This window comes from Labrus bergylta, chromosome 23, assembly GCF_963930695.1.
Source record: "Labrus bergylta chromosome 23, fLabBer1.1, whole genome shotgun sequence".
NCBI classification, from domain to species: domain Eukaryota; kingdom Metazoa; phylum Chordata; class Actinopteri; order Labriformes; family Labridae; genus Labrus; species Labrus bergylta.
In genome coordinates this window covers 686,230-702,763 of record NC_089217.1, presented here as the reverse complement: position 1 = coordinate 702,763, position 16,534 = coordinate 686,230, and the positions used below count along the sequence as shown (strand labels likewise).

The following is a 16,534-nucleotide window of genomic DNA, read 5'->3' as shown; positions in this document are numbered from 1 at the left end:
TGTGGGGTGGGTTTTTTAAGTCATGTTTGGAGACAAGCTGAAACTTAATATTTCTTTTGTCTCACAGTTCTATAAATACTGTCTGTGTTATGTTTAGGTAAGTCAGGCCCGTTTTGTGCTTGTTGTGATAACAGGAATAGGACAGTGAAATCTAAAAGGCCAACCCAATCACAGAATCAGGTCAGACATTGTGTAATTATGAAAACTAAAATGAGCATCACTATGGGATCAATCGGTACTTTGAAAGTATACAGCTTCCAAAATGTTTGAAATCACATTCACAGGTGTGCAGCAGCCTCTTTACCTGCTGATATATAAAGACCTTTATTCAGTGATTAGACTCACCTGTGGAGTCAAACACACTCAGGGGGACTGAAAAAAGTCGAAGATGGATTAAATTTAGTGCATACATAATCTTTGTCTATTAAACCCGACTATGAGTCAGTAAGAGAATTCTTCTTTTAGTGTTTGGAAAACATTTCTCTGTTTTCTCCTCAGCTTGAGAAACTCTTCCTCCTCTTGACAGTCCTCTTCACTCCTCATTTGACTTTTTCACCCCAGGAGATCACTTAGGAGCTAAAAGGATTTGTTTATAACTTTTACCTTTAAGAGGGTCTAGTAGGCCAGGAACGACCTCTATGTGACGTTCTGTGAAACAGAATTGTGGGATTAATGAAATTACATTTTATTTGATCTTTTTGAGTAGAATTCGGTTTGTTATCTGTGAGTTAAATAATAACCCAGTAGGCCTATAGGCTCTTGCAAGTATCCAGTGGTAGATGGGTTTGATTTTTAAAAATGAATGCCTTTAATTAACAAACGTGATCATAAAGAGTTAAAGATTAAATAGACATTGAGACACACGAGTGTTAAAACAAGAAAAATCATATCAACATTAATTATATCTTCAGGATGTCTGTCCAGGAGTCATGGTGGTACCTTATTGATCCTATCAGGTCATTCAAATATTCAGTGAGTTACTGATTAACAATGAAAACACTCACTGGGTTTCATTTCACCATGTCCTGTAAAAGTTTTATTTTTTTATCCGTTTGCTTTAACTGCCGAACTAAATTTAAACCACCTAAAACAAGCGCGAACTCTGTTTGACTTCCGCATTCTTACAGTGAATGCCGCCCTTCCGGATCAGCCAATCACAGAGTGGCGGCGGCGCAGGGTTCATTTGCATGAGACATGTTTAAAATGAGCCGGCTCTGCTTCCTCAGCACGCATTTTCTCACAAAGAAAACAGCAAACATGCCTGAAGGAGGAAAAGGAGGCGTAGCGAAGAAGGGTTCCAAGAAAGCCGTTGCTAAGAGCACTATCAAAGGTGGCAAGAAAAGGAGAAAGTCCAGGAAGGAGAGCTATGCCATCTACGTCTACAAGGTCCTGAAGCAAGTCCACCCCGACACCGGTATCTCTTCAAAGGCGATGGGCATCATGAACTCTTTTGTGAGTGACATCTTTGAGCGTATCGCTGGTGAGGCCTCCAAGCTGGCTCACTACAACAAGCGCTCCACCATCAGCTCCAGGGAGATCCAGACTGCTGTCCGCCTGCTCCTGCCTGGAGAGCTGGCCAAGCATGCTGTGTCTGAGGGCACCAAGGCTGTGACCAAGTACACCAGCTCCAAGTGAACACTTCAACTGTCCAACCAACCCAAAGGCTCTTTTAAGAGCCACCCACATTATCTCTAGAGCAAATTCTGTATTGTATGTTTTAAAGTAGTGTATGATGCTGAAAATCTTCAATAACAACAATAATTTTCCAGATAGTTTATATACATGTTGATTGACACTCTGAAAGATTAATTTAGCATAGGAGTTTATAGGATTTCAACTTGCATAAACCATTTCCTGAAAGACAAACAACATGCAGGTCTTTGTACATTACAAAATAATATCTGTGAGTTGTAAGTGATATGATGGTATAATGAGTCGTGCTTCACAATTAAGTGAGGTGGTGCACAGGATGAAGTATGTGTTTACCGAACCACCTACCAGATGGACGTCACAATTTGGTCCCCAACAGTGCCCAGCACACGACCCTACAGACTGAGCTTCTGCTGTTCTATATGAAGAAGCTAAAAACCTTACAGAACCATGATGCTTTGTACATTGATGTCAGCCTCTAGACAATTTTCTAACCTCTGCTGCACAATATTTTCAAAGCAGAAAGATGGAAAGTGTGTTTAATATTTCATACAGTTGCACAATACAACATCATGCTTAAAGAATATACTTTACTCCTGATAGTCCAGTAGAATTAAGCTGAATACTCTAATTTCTGCTGACATAACAATGGAATAGGAACTCTGATACATGATCTGGATCTTTATACTCTGTGCTTATAATAACACAGGTGCTGTGATTCCCATAGCCAAGAGTATAGCTCTTTTAGGCCTTTTATCTGATTTAAATGCCAATAAAATAACAACTGAAATGTAAAAAAATGCACTGGAATGAGGAAAAAGCACTTAGTGTTTAAAAGGTGGATCACTGATTTCAAATGAAAAGATAATGTATAACCTATATTGCAAACCAGGAGAGTTTAAAAAGATGTGGGGTGGGTTTTTTAAGTCATGTTTGGAGACAAGCTGAAACTTAATATTTCTTTTGTCTCACAGTTCTATAAATACTGTCTGTGTTATGTTTAGGTAAGTCAGGCCCGTTTTGTGCTTGTTGTGATAACAGGAATAAGACAGTGAAATCTAAAAGGCCAACCCAATCACAGAATCAGGTCAGACATTGTGTAATTATGAAAACTAAAATGAGCATCACTATGGGATCAATCGGTACTTTGAAAGTATACAGCTTCCAAAATGTTTGAAATCACATTCACAGGTGTGCAGCAGCCTCTTTACCTGCTGATATATAAAGACCTTTATTCAGTGATTAGACTCACCTGTGGAGTCAAACACACTCAGGGGGACTGAAAAAAGTCGAAGATGGATTAAATTTAGTGCATACATAATCTTTGTCTGTTAAACCCGACTATGAGTCAGTAAGAGAATTCTTCTTTTAGTGTTTGGAAAACATTTCTCTGTTTTCTCCTCAGCTTGAGAAACTCTTCCTCCTCTTGACAGTCCTCTTCACTCCTCATTTGACTTTTTCACCCCAGGAGATCACTTAGGAGCTAAAAGGATTTGTTTATAACTTTTACCTTTAAGAGGGTCTAGTAGGCCAGGAACGACCTCTATGTGACGTTCTGTGAAACAGTCTCACACTGAATGATTTAATGTATGCTGAGACATCTTAAATGTTTGTTATCATGTTGTAATCTTTGCTGTCACTTCATTGTAACTGTTCTTTTGACATGTGCTGCTGACCTCTTGGCCAGGTCACCCCTGTGAAAGAGATCCTGATCTCAACGGGTTTCTTTATCTGGTTAAATAAAGGTTAATAATGTGCACTTTCCACATCACTTACATCTGCATTATCACTAATTTATTAACATGTAAAATATTTGTAATACATATGAAGCTCTTATTTGTTGCTTTTCTTGGGCTGTAATGTTTCGAGCAACCAAATGGCATCAGAATTTCTTGTGGGATTAATGAAATTACATTTTATTTGATCTTTTTGAGTAGAATTCGGTTTGTTATCTGTGAGTTAAATAATAACCCAGTAGGCCTATAGGCTCTTGCAAGTATCCAGTGGTAGATGGGTTTGATTTTTAAAAATGAATGCCTTTAATTAACAAACGTGATCATAAAGAGTTAAAGATTAAATAGACATTGAGACACACGAGTGTTAAAACAAGAAAAATCATATCAACATTAATTATATCTTCAGGATGTCTGTCCAGGAGTCATGGTGGTACCTTATTGATCCTATCAGGTCATTCAAATATTCAGTGAGTTACTGATTAACAATGAAAACACTCACTGGGTTTCATTTCACCATGTCCTGTAACAGTTTTATTTTTTTATCCGTTTGCTTTAACTGCCGAACTAAATTTAAACCACCTAAAACAAGCGCGAACTCTGTTTGACTTCCGCATTCTTACAACGAATGCCGCCCTTCCGGATCAGCCAATCACAGAGTGGCGGCGGCGCAGGGTTCATTTGCATGAGACATGTTTAAAATGAGCCGGCTCTGCTTCCTCAGCACGCATTTTCTCACAACGAAAACAGCAAACATGCCTGAAGGAGGAAAAGGAGGCGTAGCGAAGAAGGGTTCCAAGAAAGCCGTTGCTAAGAGCTCCACCAAAGGTGGCAAGAAAAGGAGAAAGTCCAGGAAGGAGAGCTATGCCATCTACGTCTACAAGGTCCTGAAGCAAGTCCACCCCGACACCGGTATCTCTTCAAAGGCGATGGGCATCATGAACTCCTTTGTGGGCGATATTTTTGAGCGTATCGCTGGTGAGGCCTCCAAGCTGGCTCACTACAACAAGCGCTCCACCATCACCTCCAGGGAGATCCAGACTGCTGTCCGCCTGCTCCTGCCTGGAGAGCTGGCCAAGCATGCTGTGTCTGAGGGCACCAAGGCTGTGACCAAGTACACCAGCTCCAAGTGAACACTTCAACTGTCCAACCAACCCAAAGGCTCTTTTAAGAGCCACCCACATTATCACTAGAGCAAATTTCCTTCACAATACAACAGCTCTTTATACTTTTCACTATACTATTTGATTTCATTGTTTTAACAATCCTGCCATTGTAGTGTAATGATCATGAAAGTGTCTGGTACACTGTTTACTGTGCCTCCTTCTCTGTAAAAAGACTGTAAAGTAACAGTGACTAAAAATGGAAGTGGATTTCTGTGTTAACCATAAACACTAACCAATTACAAAAAAAAGTGTAAAGCCACACAATAACATTGTGTCAGTAATCACAGTATTTGAATGTGTAGTATGAACACTTTAGGGTTAAGAATTGTAAACATTTGTGTGTGTGTATATATGTATATATATATATAGCAATGCTGCACAGCTCTGTGTTGGCTCAAGAAACACAACCCCCAAAAATATGATGGAAATATGTACAACATGACCATAACATGTATCATACACATCAAACATAACAAAGACAATGGGTGGAAATAGTGAGCTCTAATATTCTCAATTTCAGCACATTTTAAGTATGAAAGATCATCTTGGGTGTACGGATATTGATAGGCCCATTTAAAACTATTTCACATATTTTGCATTTAGTGTAACTGATAATTGGTTAGAGTAGTGACAAAGTGGACATCAAGGAAAAAATGCACATAGCTGAAAACTGAAGTTGAAGGTGTTAAAGTGTATCGTGCTTGTATTCTCAAATAGTAATCTCAAGCAAATTGTCTGTAACCTTTGACTTCATCAGGCAGTGGGATAAGATTTTATACTTCATCCTACAACCTTTTTAACCATGGACTACTTCAAAAAGAAAAATTAAGATATCACAAAGTATACTCACACTGTATACATGAATATTTTATTGCTGTTTTTTGAAATATATACATAACCCTAAATAAAAATGAATTAAGGATAAATCAAGATACAGCCTACACACAACTTTTTTGTTATAAATTAAATACATTAAATACCAAAAACATTAACTCCAATAATGGGCATAAGCTGTAAAACAAGACTTCTGTTACATAGATATAATCTTTACTGTTGGCGTTCATGGGAGGACCAACCGCCAACGAGTTAATGTTTTATTAATTCAAACTGACGACGTCAACTGTGACGTCAACTGTGACGTTGTTTAGTCGAAGGCGGAAGAGAAATTAGAGGGCTGCGCTCGTGCTTTTCTATTCACCAACGTCCGCCTACAGGCTTTAAATCCTGACGCTGTTTGAAGCGCAGCATCAGTTCATCTGAGGAAGAATCCTGAATCTATCAAGATGAGTGGACGTGGAAAGGGAGGAAAAGGACTCGGCAAAGGAGGCGCTAAGCGTCACCGGAAAGTTCTCCGTGATAACATCCAGGGCATCACCAAGCCCGCTATCCGCCGTCTGGCTCGCCGTGGCGGAGTGAAGCGTATCTCCGGCCTGATCTACGAGGAGACCCGCGGTGTGCTCAAGGTGTTCCTGGAGAACGTCATCCGTGATGCTGTCACCTACACCGAGCATGCTAAGAGGAAGACCGTCACCGCCATGGATGTGGTCTACGCTCTGAAGAGACAGGGCCGCACCCTGTACGGCTTCGGCGGTTAAACTCACCTCCATTAACAACAACAACAACCCAACGGCTCTTTTAAGAGCCACCCACTTCAACTGAAGAGAATTCGTTCTTACTACTGAAGTGACAGAATAATAGACTGATCACTTGGTATATTTAGTCAATTTGAAACATATCTATATTATAATCATCAACCAACAAATATAATTACTGAGGTTGTGCATGTTTATTTGAGTTCCTGTAGACTGTATTGGGTGTTAACACCTGAACACATTGTGGTTCACATAATGGCTCTAAAATCAAAACTAACAGGGCACTCTGGCTTTAATCTCTTATTAGTAAATCTACATTTTCACCATATATCATTAATTCTGCTAAAGTCTTTATTTATATAGATGTAATGTCTAACCTGTATCAGTGGTGAACAGGTGGGTGAAATCACGATGCGGTGATGAAGAGTACGCAAACATAAAGAAACAATAAAGCATCTATCAGGCTGAGAGTGAAGAAAAGCACTAGATCTTTATAGACGAGGCTGCAGCTATTCCTACCAGGCCTGGATGGTCCGTGTACCTAACGCTCATTCTATTTCCAATTCTGAAATGCAAATCAAACAAGACATTTAGGGCCATTTTTTTCTATTTCCATTTCTGAAACAAAAATCTGACAACTATTTACAACTATTTTACTTTTTTGTTTTTTTAAACTATTGCAGTTTCTGATTGTTTTCGGGGAAAGGCCTTAAATTTCTGTTTTTCAATCAAATTTGAATTTTTTACACTTTTCAGTCTGTGGCCTGGAAATAGCCTAAATAAATAATCGTGTGGATTGGTCCGCTTGTCAGGAAGGTCGCAGTGCTACTCTAGTTTAATTTCAACGTGGTGTCGGTACAGTTATATCCTTTTTAAAGGAAACAAAAGACTTTAGCCTTCAACCTCTGAGCCGTAGCCACCTGTTCTTGCGTGGACTGCTTGCTAGCATAGTTAGCATGCTTCGTAGCAAAGTGAGGGCTCATATTGTACTCCATGAAAACTGCAGTTTAGGGTTAGGGTTACAGTTTCTTGGTATTTCAGGCATACAGCCTTTGATCGGACTTCAGTGAAAAACGATTTAGTTGTCCACTCCGTATGAAACACTCGGCACTCACTGTCCACTTTTCTTTTCTTTGGCCCGCTCATTTGTACAGAAGAGTTCATCCGGGTTCTTTAGGGAGTAATACACCACACTCTGAAGTGCGCCATCTATTGGGGAAACGTGGGCATTACAGGGGAAAACAAACAAGGTTTAATTATAATTTAATTTAATATAATAATAATATAATTTGGACAAGTTTGCGGGGCCGGATTAAAAAGCCCAACGAGCCGTATATGGCCCGCGGGCCGTAGGTTGCCCATGCCTGCTCTAGTCAGTGAAGAGCCAACATCCTGCTGGTCCATGTCTGCTGCTTGGGAGGCATGGGGCAACAACTCCTCTCCCAGTTTTTTTGGACATCCTCCTGCTGCCGAACAATTGGGTGTTCCTTTGTCTGTGAAGCAAAGCATAGGTCACAAAATGTGATTATGGTTAAAATTCACTGTCAACTTTAAAATAAGAAGTTCACAAAAGGACTGGATTGTGTGATACATGTTTTTTTTATTTAACTCACCTGGGATTCTGTGTGCATTCCATGCATGTACAGCTCTTGTTATGCCAATCTTGCAAAGCTCAGCAGTAAGGTTAGATGTACAGTATCTAGTCTGTTTGTCATCCATGTTGAGGACTTCCTGATCCTGCAGCTGCATGGATTTTTTTTAACTAAAAGGTAGATAATATAAAAACAATACTCAATAAAAAGAATCCCCACTAAATTTAGTCTGCAAAATCAACATGGTGAGAGGAAACAGGATTATATCAGATGTAAAAAGTTAACAGACAGTATGAAGAGGTTTGATCAGGAGTCCAAGGCAGAGCCAGCCCAAATCATTTTGGTGCCCTCGGCAAGATTTCAGCGGTTGCCCCTTAAATTGCAGCCAGTTTGACCACTAATCACAATATTCATAAACTTAAAGAAACTGGCATACAGTTTTATATTTAACAGAATGTCTTTATTTTAAAATAAAAAAAATATGTCTAAACAAACGTGAATAAAATGGTAATAACACTAATATTTCTTATAAATAAATACAGTATGCACTAACTATTCAGAGAGGACTTCATGCACAAAATGCATTCATGCTCTTAGACATCAATACTCTAAAGGCAAGAGCTTAAAACTATTAATGACAACAGGAGGAGGAAAATAAACATTTTGATCAATGAGGGTGAGAGCTAACTAAGTACACAAAGATGTCAATAAATTCAATTCAATTCAATTCAATTCAAAAAACTTTATTTGTCCCCGGGGGGCAATTCAAAGGCACACAGAGCAGTAAATTAACAACAGTGCAAGTAAACGAAACATTTTAACCTAAATATAAAGTGTCAATTTAAATACAACTTAAAGCTTAAACTTAACTTAAAAATACAAAATATAAAAGAGTAGATATAAGTGGACAGTGACCGGACTAACAGATGTAAACAGAACTATGTGCAGTAAACGAGAAATAAATATATATTTATTTATTATAAAAGCAGGTTTTCTGTCCAATGGAAATAACTGATGTTAACTCAAGCTCAAGATTAGGAAACACGGATGTTACTATCATCCATCCATAACAAGCTAGCTTAACTCATAAATCATTGATCCGTGCAGCACGTTACCTCTGTGTCTTTTTCACATTTTTCCTCTTCTTTTTTTTCGTCCCTGGGCTCCTGAGGGCTTTGTTGTTGTTGTTGTTGTTGTTGTTTACATCACGGTCATTTATAAACGTGATATTAATCGGTGTGGTCAGTGTCACCTGCCCTCCTCCTCCACAACGAGCAGGTAACGAGCAGCTGTGTTGTGATGCGCCAAGCAGGATAGATGTCAAGTAGCCTAGTTGTGTTTTCATGGCTTCTTTCATAACATTACTAAATAATAGCATGACAATTACATTAAATAAATAATATTTAATGATATTTAAACAAATTTTAAATATCATTTAAATATTAAAATATTAAAATCATCTTATCTTTAACTTTTCTGCCTCACTCATTTGGGGCGCCAGCGTCGCCCCCTATAGAGGCTGGCGCCCCAAGCATTTACCCACACTGCCTATGCCACGGGCCGGCCCCGTTCCAAGGAGCAGGACCATTGATGCGTATGGGTACCTACAAGCACCCCCACTCAAGGGTGCATCTGGTTAAAGTGATATTTCGGTTTGCACAAAGTTGGGTCCTATCGGGTGATATGCTATAGATATTCAACTCACCAAAGTTTTTTTTTCACCAGATCTCCTTGTAGCGCCTTGTACAGAGTTATGGCCTTCGAGAAGAAAGATTTCTTGTATCTGTCCTTGTGACAGCGGAGGTGTATCAGTCTGTTGGAGAAGCTGCTCCGCTGTTTGTCCAGTAGGGTGTGCAGAGGGTGATCAGGATTATCCATAATGGATAACAGTTTGTTCAGAGTCCTCCTCTCTGTCACCACTACAAAAGAGTCCAGCTTGCAGCCTATCACAGAGCTGGCCTTCTTAATGAGTTTGTCCAGTCTCTTAGTGTCACCAGCTCCAATGCTGCTCCCCCAGCAGACCACAGCAGAGAACAGCGCACTGGCCACAACAGACTGATAGAAGATCTCCAACATCTTGCTGCACACATTGAAGGATCTCAGCTTCCTCAGAAAGTGGAGTCGGCTCATCCCCTTCTTGTACACAGCCTGAGTATTGGCCTTCCAGTTCAGTTTGTTGTCTATGTTGACACCCAGGTACTTGTACTCCTCCACCACAGACACATCGTCTCCCAGGATGCACAGCGGTGGTAGCTCTGTCCTCTTCCTTCTGAAGTCGATCACCATCTCCCTGGTCTTATCCAAGTTCAGAATCAGGTGATTTCTTCCTGTCCACTCCACAAAGTTATCCACCAGCTGTCTGTACTCCCCCTCTTGCCCATCACTTATACACCCAACCACCGCAGAGTCATCAGAAAACTTCTGCAAGTGGCATGACCTGGAGTTGTACTGAAAGTCAGAGGTGTACAAGGTGAAAAGGAAAGGAGACAGCACAGTACCCTGTGGAGCTCCTGTACTACTCTCCACCATTCCAGACTGAACACTGCCAAGTCGGACAAACTGTGGTCTGTCTGTCAGGTAGTCAGTAATCCAGGAGGTGATGGATGAGTCCACACCCATCAACTGCAGCTTCTCTTCCAGCAGTTGTGGCTGGATGGTGTTGAATGCACTGGAGAAATCAAAAAAAGGTGATTCTCACAGTGCAGCCGTTTCCCTCCAGATGTGAGTGAGCACGCTGCAGCAGGTAGATGATGGCATCGTCCACTCCCAGGTGTGGCTGGGAGGCAAATTGTTGAGGGTCAAGGGATGGTTTCACCTGAGGTGGGTCAAGATGAGCCTCTCCAACACTTTCATCACATGAGATGTGAGAGCCACTGGTCCATAATCCTTGAGATCAGATGGTGTCGTCTTCTTTGGGACCGGGACCAAGCAGGACGTTTTCCACAGCACCGGTATCCTCTCCTGGCTCAGACTCAGGTTGAAGAGGTGTTGCAGAATCTCAGACAGCTGGCTGGCGCAGGTCTTCAGAACCCTTGAGCCAAAACCTTACTTTTACTTTCAGGTTTGAGGTTTATTAACATTCTGGATTGACCGAAAGCACTGTATTTTTCAGGATTCATTTTATTATTTAACAACTACAGTGCTTTTGGTCAATCCAAAATGTACCCCTGTTGTACCTCAGAATACCCTTTGGGCTACACGGACCCCCATTTCAGAAACAATGGGTCAGTATGCCGATCACAAACAAAAAAGACAAAAAAAACCCAGTAGAATCCATATAACGTATAATAGTTTGTTATTTGGATTCGACTGTTTTTCTAAAAAGTCACAAAACAGTTTTAAAAATTGAAAAGAAATTGAAAAAAAGTCACAAAGTCACAAAAAACTTGCAGAAAAGTGAAGCTGTGAGAAAAGTTAGTCTTTATATTACATACAAAGTAAAAAAAAAAAGTACATATGTATAAAGACTAACTTTTCCATGGACTTTTTCACAAAAAGTCAGAAAAAAAAGCTAAAATACTGCTTTCACCTTACACACCTTTACCTAATAATACAGATATCTCTGCATTTTTGCATTTTGGATCAACATAGATTGGATTCTTCGTGTTTATCTTGGAATATAAAAATCCATAATAGGAAAACAACACAAAATCCAATTTTATGGCTATATTTTAATGGAAAACAGCACTTGTTTGTTTTAAAATCTGCTACATATATTGAAAAAAGAAAAATGCCTGTTTTTTTGTTTTCCGATTTACATTTCAGAGTTGGAAATAGAATGAACGGAAGGTACACGGACCCTGGACACATCCTAAATTTACTCCAAGCTTGCTGTGGTACAGTGCATCAAGTGGGAACAACGCTCCCTTTACTTCTAAATTAAGTTAAATTGACAATAAATATGGCACTCAAGTTTGTGCCATTTAATATATAAAAGTAATATAATAAACCACGCAGGTGAAGGCAACGCTTAATGTTTTTGTCTCCAAAGTTTGAAAGTCTCAAATAAGACCAATAAACTGAATATATATTCAGAAAGAGTTCTGTTACAAAATGAAAAGGCAGGTCAACATCAGTCCGGGCACATCTTCATAAATATAGTTATTAAAATGTTAAGAAAAAATGTGACGTTAGATATATACGCTTCTTAAGACACACAGATATTGAAATTAAGCCCAATTATGTTAGTGAATCCTAAATTAAAGCAAACGTACAAAGACGTCACAGATGTTCGGTTGGTCAGGTGAGAACAGTTATCCTTCCTCTCGCTCTTCATGTCATGAACGATGCTGCTTGAGGAGAGTGGAGAATGAATGTGATTTTAGTTTAGGGTCGTCTTTGTGAAAAGTTGAGTTCATATGTGATTGATGAAATAATGTTGTGTTCTGGATCAATGATGATGATGACAGGATGAAGATGTTTAATTTCAATGTTCATTGTTCATTGTGACAGTGGCTGTCACTAATAAATCCTGGGTAGTGAAGATTTTCACTGTGTGTGTCTCTTGTTTGCTTTTCCTTAACTTCGACAGTCTATTCTGATTTTGTAATGTTTGTAAAGTGAGCACATTAATCTGTTAAACGTTAAATAGAGTTTATTGTTGGTGTTTGGGCTGTATGTGGCTGGCTGAAAGATTTGTGTGTTAGTTTAGTGTTTTGAAACATGAATGTAATGTGTGAGATGAAGTAATTGGTAGTTCTAATAAAGAAAGGACTCTATTAGGATGTGAGCTCTTAGTTAAAGGTGGTGGCTCTTAAAAGAGCCTTTGTGGTTGTGTTTAGTGGGTGATGAGGTGTTTATGCTCTCTCTCCACGGATACGACGGGCCAGCTGGATGTCTTTGGGCATGATGGTGACCCTCTTGGCGTGGATGGCGCAGAGGTTGGTGTCCTCGAAGAGACCGACCAGGTAAGCCTCGCTGGACTCCTGCAGAGCCATGACAGCGGAGCTCTGGAAGCGCAGGTCGGTCTTGAAATCCTGAGCGATCTCACGGACGAGACGCTGGAAGGGCAGCTTGCGGATGAGCAGCTCGGTGGACTTCTGGTAACGACGGATCTCCCTCAGAGCCACGGTGCCGGGCCTGTAACGATGGGGCTTCTTCACTCCGCCGGTGGCCGGGGCGCTCTTCCGGGCGGCTTTGGTGGCCAGCTGCTTCCTGGGAGCTTTTCCTCCGGTGGATTTACGGGCGGTCTGCTTGGTTCTTGCCATTTTCACGGTTCTGTGCTTTCCTTTACTCAAGGGAAGAAGATAACTAACCGTCCCTCTGCCGGGTTTATATAGCCAGAGTCTGAGCGCGAGATTCTCTGATTGGCCAGGAGCGTGCACGTGATACCGCCGGCCTCGCTCTATTTCTCTCTGTCTGTCTCTCTCTCTCTCTCTCTCTCTCTCTCTCTCTCTCTCTCTCTCTCTCTCTCTCTCTCTCTCTCTCTCGCTCACTCTCTCTCTCTCTCTCTGTCTGTCTCTCTCTCTCTCTCTCTCTCTCTCTCTCTCTCTCTCTATCTCCTCAGGGCCAACGGCTGAGGAAATTCAAACATTTTGACACGCCTTGTCTTTCATTATAAATGATAGTTGATCAAACATGAACAATATTAATCATTTATAGGATACCTAAACTTACCAGAGTTACTATTAAACTGGTAAAACACTTAAAACTTAACAATCATGAGACATTGACCGTCGTTATTTATCCCACAACGGAGAAATATACAAAGAAGGATCAGACAGTGGAGTATTAAATACAAATGAAAATAGTTGAGGAGCCAGAAACAACTGGAGTTGTTACAAATTAAATCTGATCATAATACAGTTGTATAGGAAAAAATAAATTCAACATGTTATTGCCTAAATGGTGATTTCAAACTTAAAATAAAAAGTTATTTTGAGTGTTTAATTAATAAATCACTGTGTTGCAGTCAATTACTTTTATGGATTAAACAGAGATCTGTCATGGCAATCAAACACTAACAAATAACTTCTTGTGTAAAATGTAATATCCTAAAAGAGCCAAAGTTTACAGCTAAATTAAAGTCATGGCCTTCGACTTAACCTACAGCATATTTAATTGTAGAAATGAATATAAATGCTTATTTTAAACTGAACTCAAAGGTCCAAAACGATGTGTAGATGTCTGAGTTATGTCATAAAGTGTGGGCATATTATCTGTCATATCAATCATTGGGGCCCTTTATAGGAATATAAGTTAGTTTTATTCAGGCCTCTTTATAAAGGGTCAATAACAATTAAAGCAGAGGTGACAATAAATAGTGTGAATTGATTTAAAGTCATTTTGATGACATATTTATATGAGGTCTGTCTGCTTAATTAACCTAAATGAGATTAATCGGGGCAACAAGCTCACTTTTATCACAGGAAATGAAACGCTTCTGGTCTTTTATTTAAACTCTTTGTGGCTTTATGGATGTAACTGCAGAAGAGCAGACAAGCTGTTCAGCTCTTAATGACTCACAACTTTTAAACAGGGAAGAATTTCAATCCAAAACGTGGATCAAAACGTTGCCCTGCTCCTCATTGGGAGCTGAACAGTGTGCATTCTCTTTATTCTGCACTTTATACTTTTACATACTGCGTTTAGATGCGCACACACTAGTTTTTCTTTTTTTTAGCATGTGGTCTCTTTCTTATTCCTTGTAATTGCATTTATGTTATTTTTTGTAGACCTCTCTGTGACTGACGATGCTTGTGATATATTTATATTATGTGTATTGCTGTATTGAAGTGATCTTCATCTGGCGGTTCTGGTAGGTGTATAAGAAAAAAGATGAACCCTTCTATATTGTGTTTAAGAGCCACATTCCACCCCTGGAAAGTAGTAAGGCAGTATTTCTGTTAAATATGAATATATGAAAGAGTGGCTCAATGTTATAAATACAAAAGGTATATTTCAGTTAACATAGTGCCCAGTTAAATGACACATGCAGGAAGGGCCTGGCATGTGATTTTTACATATCATGTATAACATGTATAACATGTATACAACTATAAATAATTCAAAGATAAAGAGAGAAACACATGGAAGAAGGAGCTCTTAGATGAAACATTTGGGTGGCTCTTAAAAGAGCCTTTGGTTTGATGGAAGTAAACTTTGATTTACTTCTTGGCTGCCCTCCTGGATGCGGGCTTGGTTCCGGTCGCCTTCACGGCCTTCGCCTTGGCTTTGGGCTTGGATGCCTTCTTTGCTGCGGGTTTCTTGGGGGTTGATGCCTTCTTCTTGGGGGTAGTACTCTTCTTCTTCTTAGGGGCGACCTTCTTCGGGGTTGATGATTTCTTGGCAGCCGGCTTCTTTGTTGCCTTCTTGGGGGACTTGGCTTTGGTTACCTTGCCGGCGGCTTTAGTCTTCTTTGGGGCGATCTTCGCTAACGGCTTCTTGGCTTTAGTGGGAGCCTTCTTAGCTGCCGGCTTGACCTTCTCGACTTTCTTTGCCACCTTGAAGGATCCGGTAGCACCGTTTCCCTTGGTCTGCACGAGGACCCCCCTCTCTACGAGTCTCTTCAGGGTGCGTTTGATCTGACCGATGTTCTCGACGCCTTGAGTGGCCAACAGCTTCTTCAGGGCGACGTAAGAAAGACCTTTCCGCTCATTGCAGGCACTGACGTATTTCACGATCAGTTCTGCGACACTCGGTCCGGTCTTCTTTACCGTCTTTGTCGTCGTCTTCTTCTTCACAGGTTTGGCCGCAGAAGCGGCGGGTGCTGCTGGTAGGATTTCTGCCATCTTGCTGAGTGTTTTGTTTATCTCTCGAGTGGTTCGACTGAGTGATGCTGAAATCCCGACAAAGAGTGGAACTTAAACACACCATGAGAACCGTAGAGACTCAACTCAGCCCGCCGCTCACCAGCGCGGCAGGAACAGTGTGTCACTTTGTGTTTTCTCGCCACCGAAAAACCTTTAATAAACACACAAATAAGACCGACAAAGATGTATAAATTAACTAATGTAACAGCGAAGAAGTCCCTCTTGAGATACAAGTCGAATAAAGCTTTGAATATTGTCACATTGCCATTTGTAAGACTTTAAATCTCACCAAACTAGTGCCGTGTGGACTTCTGTGTCACAACTTTTCCTGCTAATTTATCTCATAAATGCTTAAAAATACATCAGACCCCGACTAAAATCAGCCAGATGTTAAGAATAGATGATGGTTTAACGAGTCGGAGTGAAAAAAGTCATTTTTTAATGATACTTTAGTTTTAAACACAGTTTAGATCCACACCTGCAAACACACTTAGTCCTGAACCAGCACTCCTCAATAGTAAAACATGACTCTCAGTGTTTATTAATGATTTCACTGTTTTATAAACGATTCTCATACACTACGTAGACATTTAAAGGATGTTTGGATTAATGAACTGAATGCACATTCAACTTATATTTTATTAGACTTGTTGTTCAACTTTTACAAACACTAGGCTGTAGACTGTAGTGCTGCTCTGTGCAGGTCAGGACCTCTGCATGTTGGAGAGAAGCACTTCAAGCTCAATCAAGCTATTTGAACATTCATTTCTTCTGCATTTGTAGGTCATGGAAATCTGAATTATATAAGCTAAAAGCTTAAACAGTTTAAAGATCATTATACAGACCTTTTGTAGGCGATAGCTCCTCCTCACTTCATACTTTTATTGTTATGACGTTGAATATTTAACCTTGTGATGGGAAAAGGCATTTTATGATGGTGTCACTTGATAAAGTTGTAATTATTGGATTTTAAAATGATAATTAATGACTATAATTGTTCCAATTTATTATTATGTTCATGGAGTTCAAAGAGCTGTTGCAAGGTTCAAA

General features: G+C 40.0%; 5 protein-coding genes across 5 annotated transcripts; 3 read left to right on the top strand and 2 right to left on the bottom strand.

The window, feature by feature from the left end:
- Positions 1 to 1,009: 1,009 nt before the first annotated feature.
- LOC110000959 (histone H2B-like) lies at positions 1,010 to 3,568 on the top strand. The gene has a single exon (XM_029281738.2). The coding sequence runs from the start codon at positions 1,195 to 1,197 to the stop codon at positions 1,633 to 1,635; it is 441 nt and encodes a 146-aa protein (XP_029137571.2). The 5' UTR covers positions 1,010 to 1,194; the 3' UTR covers positions 1,636 to 3,568.
- A 311-nt stretch (positions 3,569 to 3,879) lies between these two features.
- On the top strand, positions 3,880 to 5,473 carry LOC110000946 (histone H2B-like). Its single transcript, XM_020656332.3, has one exon. It carries the CDS (start codon positions 4,076 to 4,078, stop codon positions 4,514 to 4,516), a length of 441 nt encoding a protein of 146 aa, XP_020511988.2. The 5' UTR covers positions 3,880 to 4,075; the 3' UTR covers positions 4,517 to 5,473.
- A 299-nt stretch (positions 5,474 to 5,772) lies between these two features.
- Positions 5,773 to 7,761, top strand: LOC110000958 (histone H4). Its single transcript, XM_065951466.1, has one exon. It carries the CDS (start codon positions 5,833 to 5,835, stop codon positions 6,142 to 6,144), a length of 312 nt encoding a protein of 103 aa, XP_065807538.1. The 5' UTR covers positions 5,773 to 5,832; the 3' UTR covers positions 6,145 to 7,761.
- A 3,403-nt stretch (positions 7,762 to 11,164) lies between these two features.
- LOC110000951 (histone H3) lies at positions 11,165 to 12,996 on the bottom strand. The gene has a single exon (XM_065951421.1). The coding sequence runs from the start codon at positions 12,938 to 12,940 to the stop codon at positions 12,530 to 12,532; it is 411 nt and encodes a 136-aa protein (XP_065807493.1). The 5' UTR covers positions 12,941 to 12,996; the 3' UTR covers positions 11,165 to 12,529.
- Positions 12,997 to 13,344: 348 nt separating this feature from the next.
- LOC110000948 (histone H1-like) lies at positions 13,345 to 15,510 on the bottom strand. Its single transcript, XM_020656333.3, has one exon. It carries the CDS (start codon positions 15,461 to 15,463, stop codon positions 14,840 to 14,842), a length of 624 nt encoding a protein of 207 aa, XP_020511989.1. The 5' UTR covers positions 15,464 to 15,510; the 3' UTR covers positions 13,345 to 14,839.
- Between the last annotated feature and the right edge of the window lie 1,024 nt (positions 15,511 to 16,534).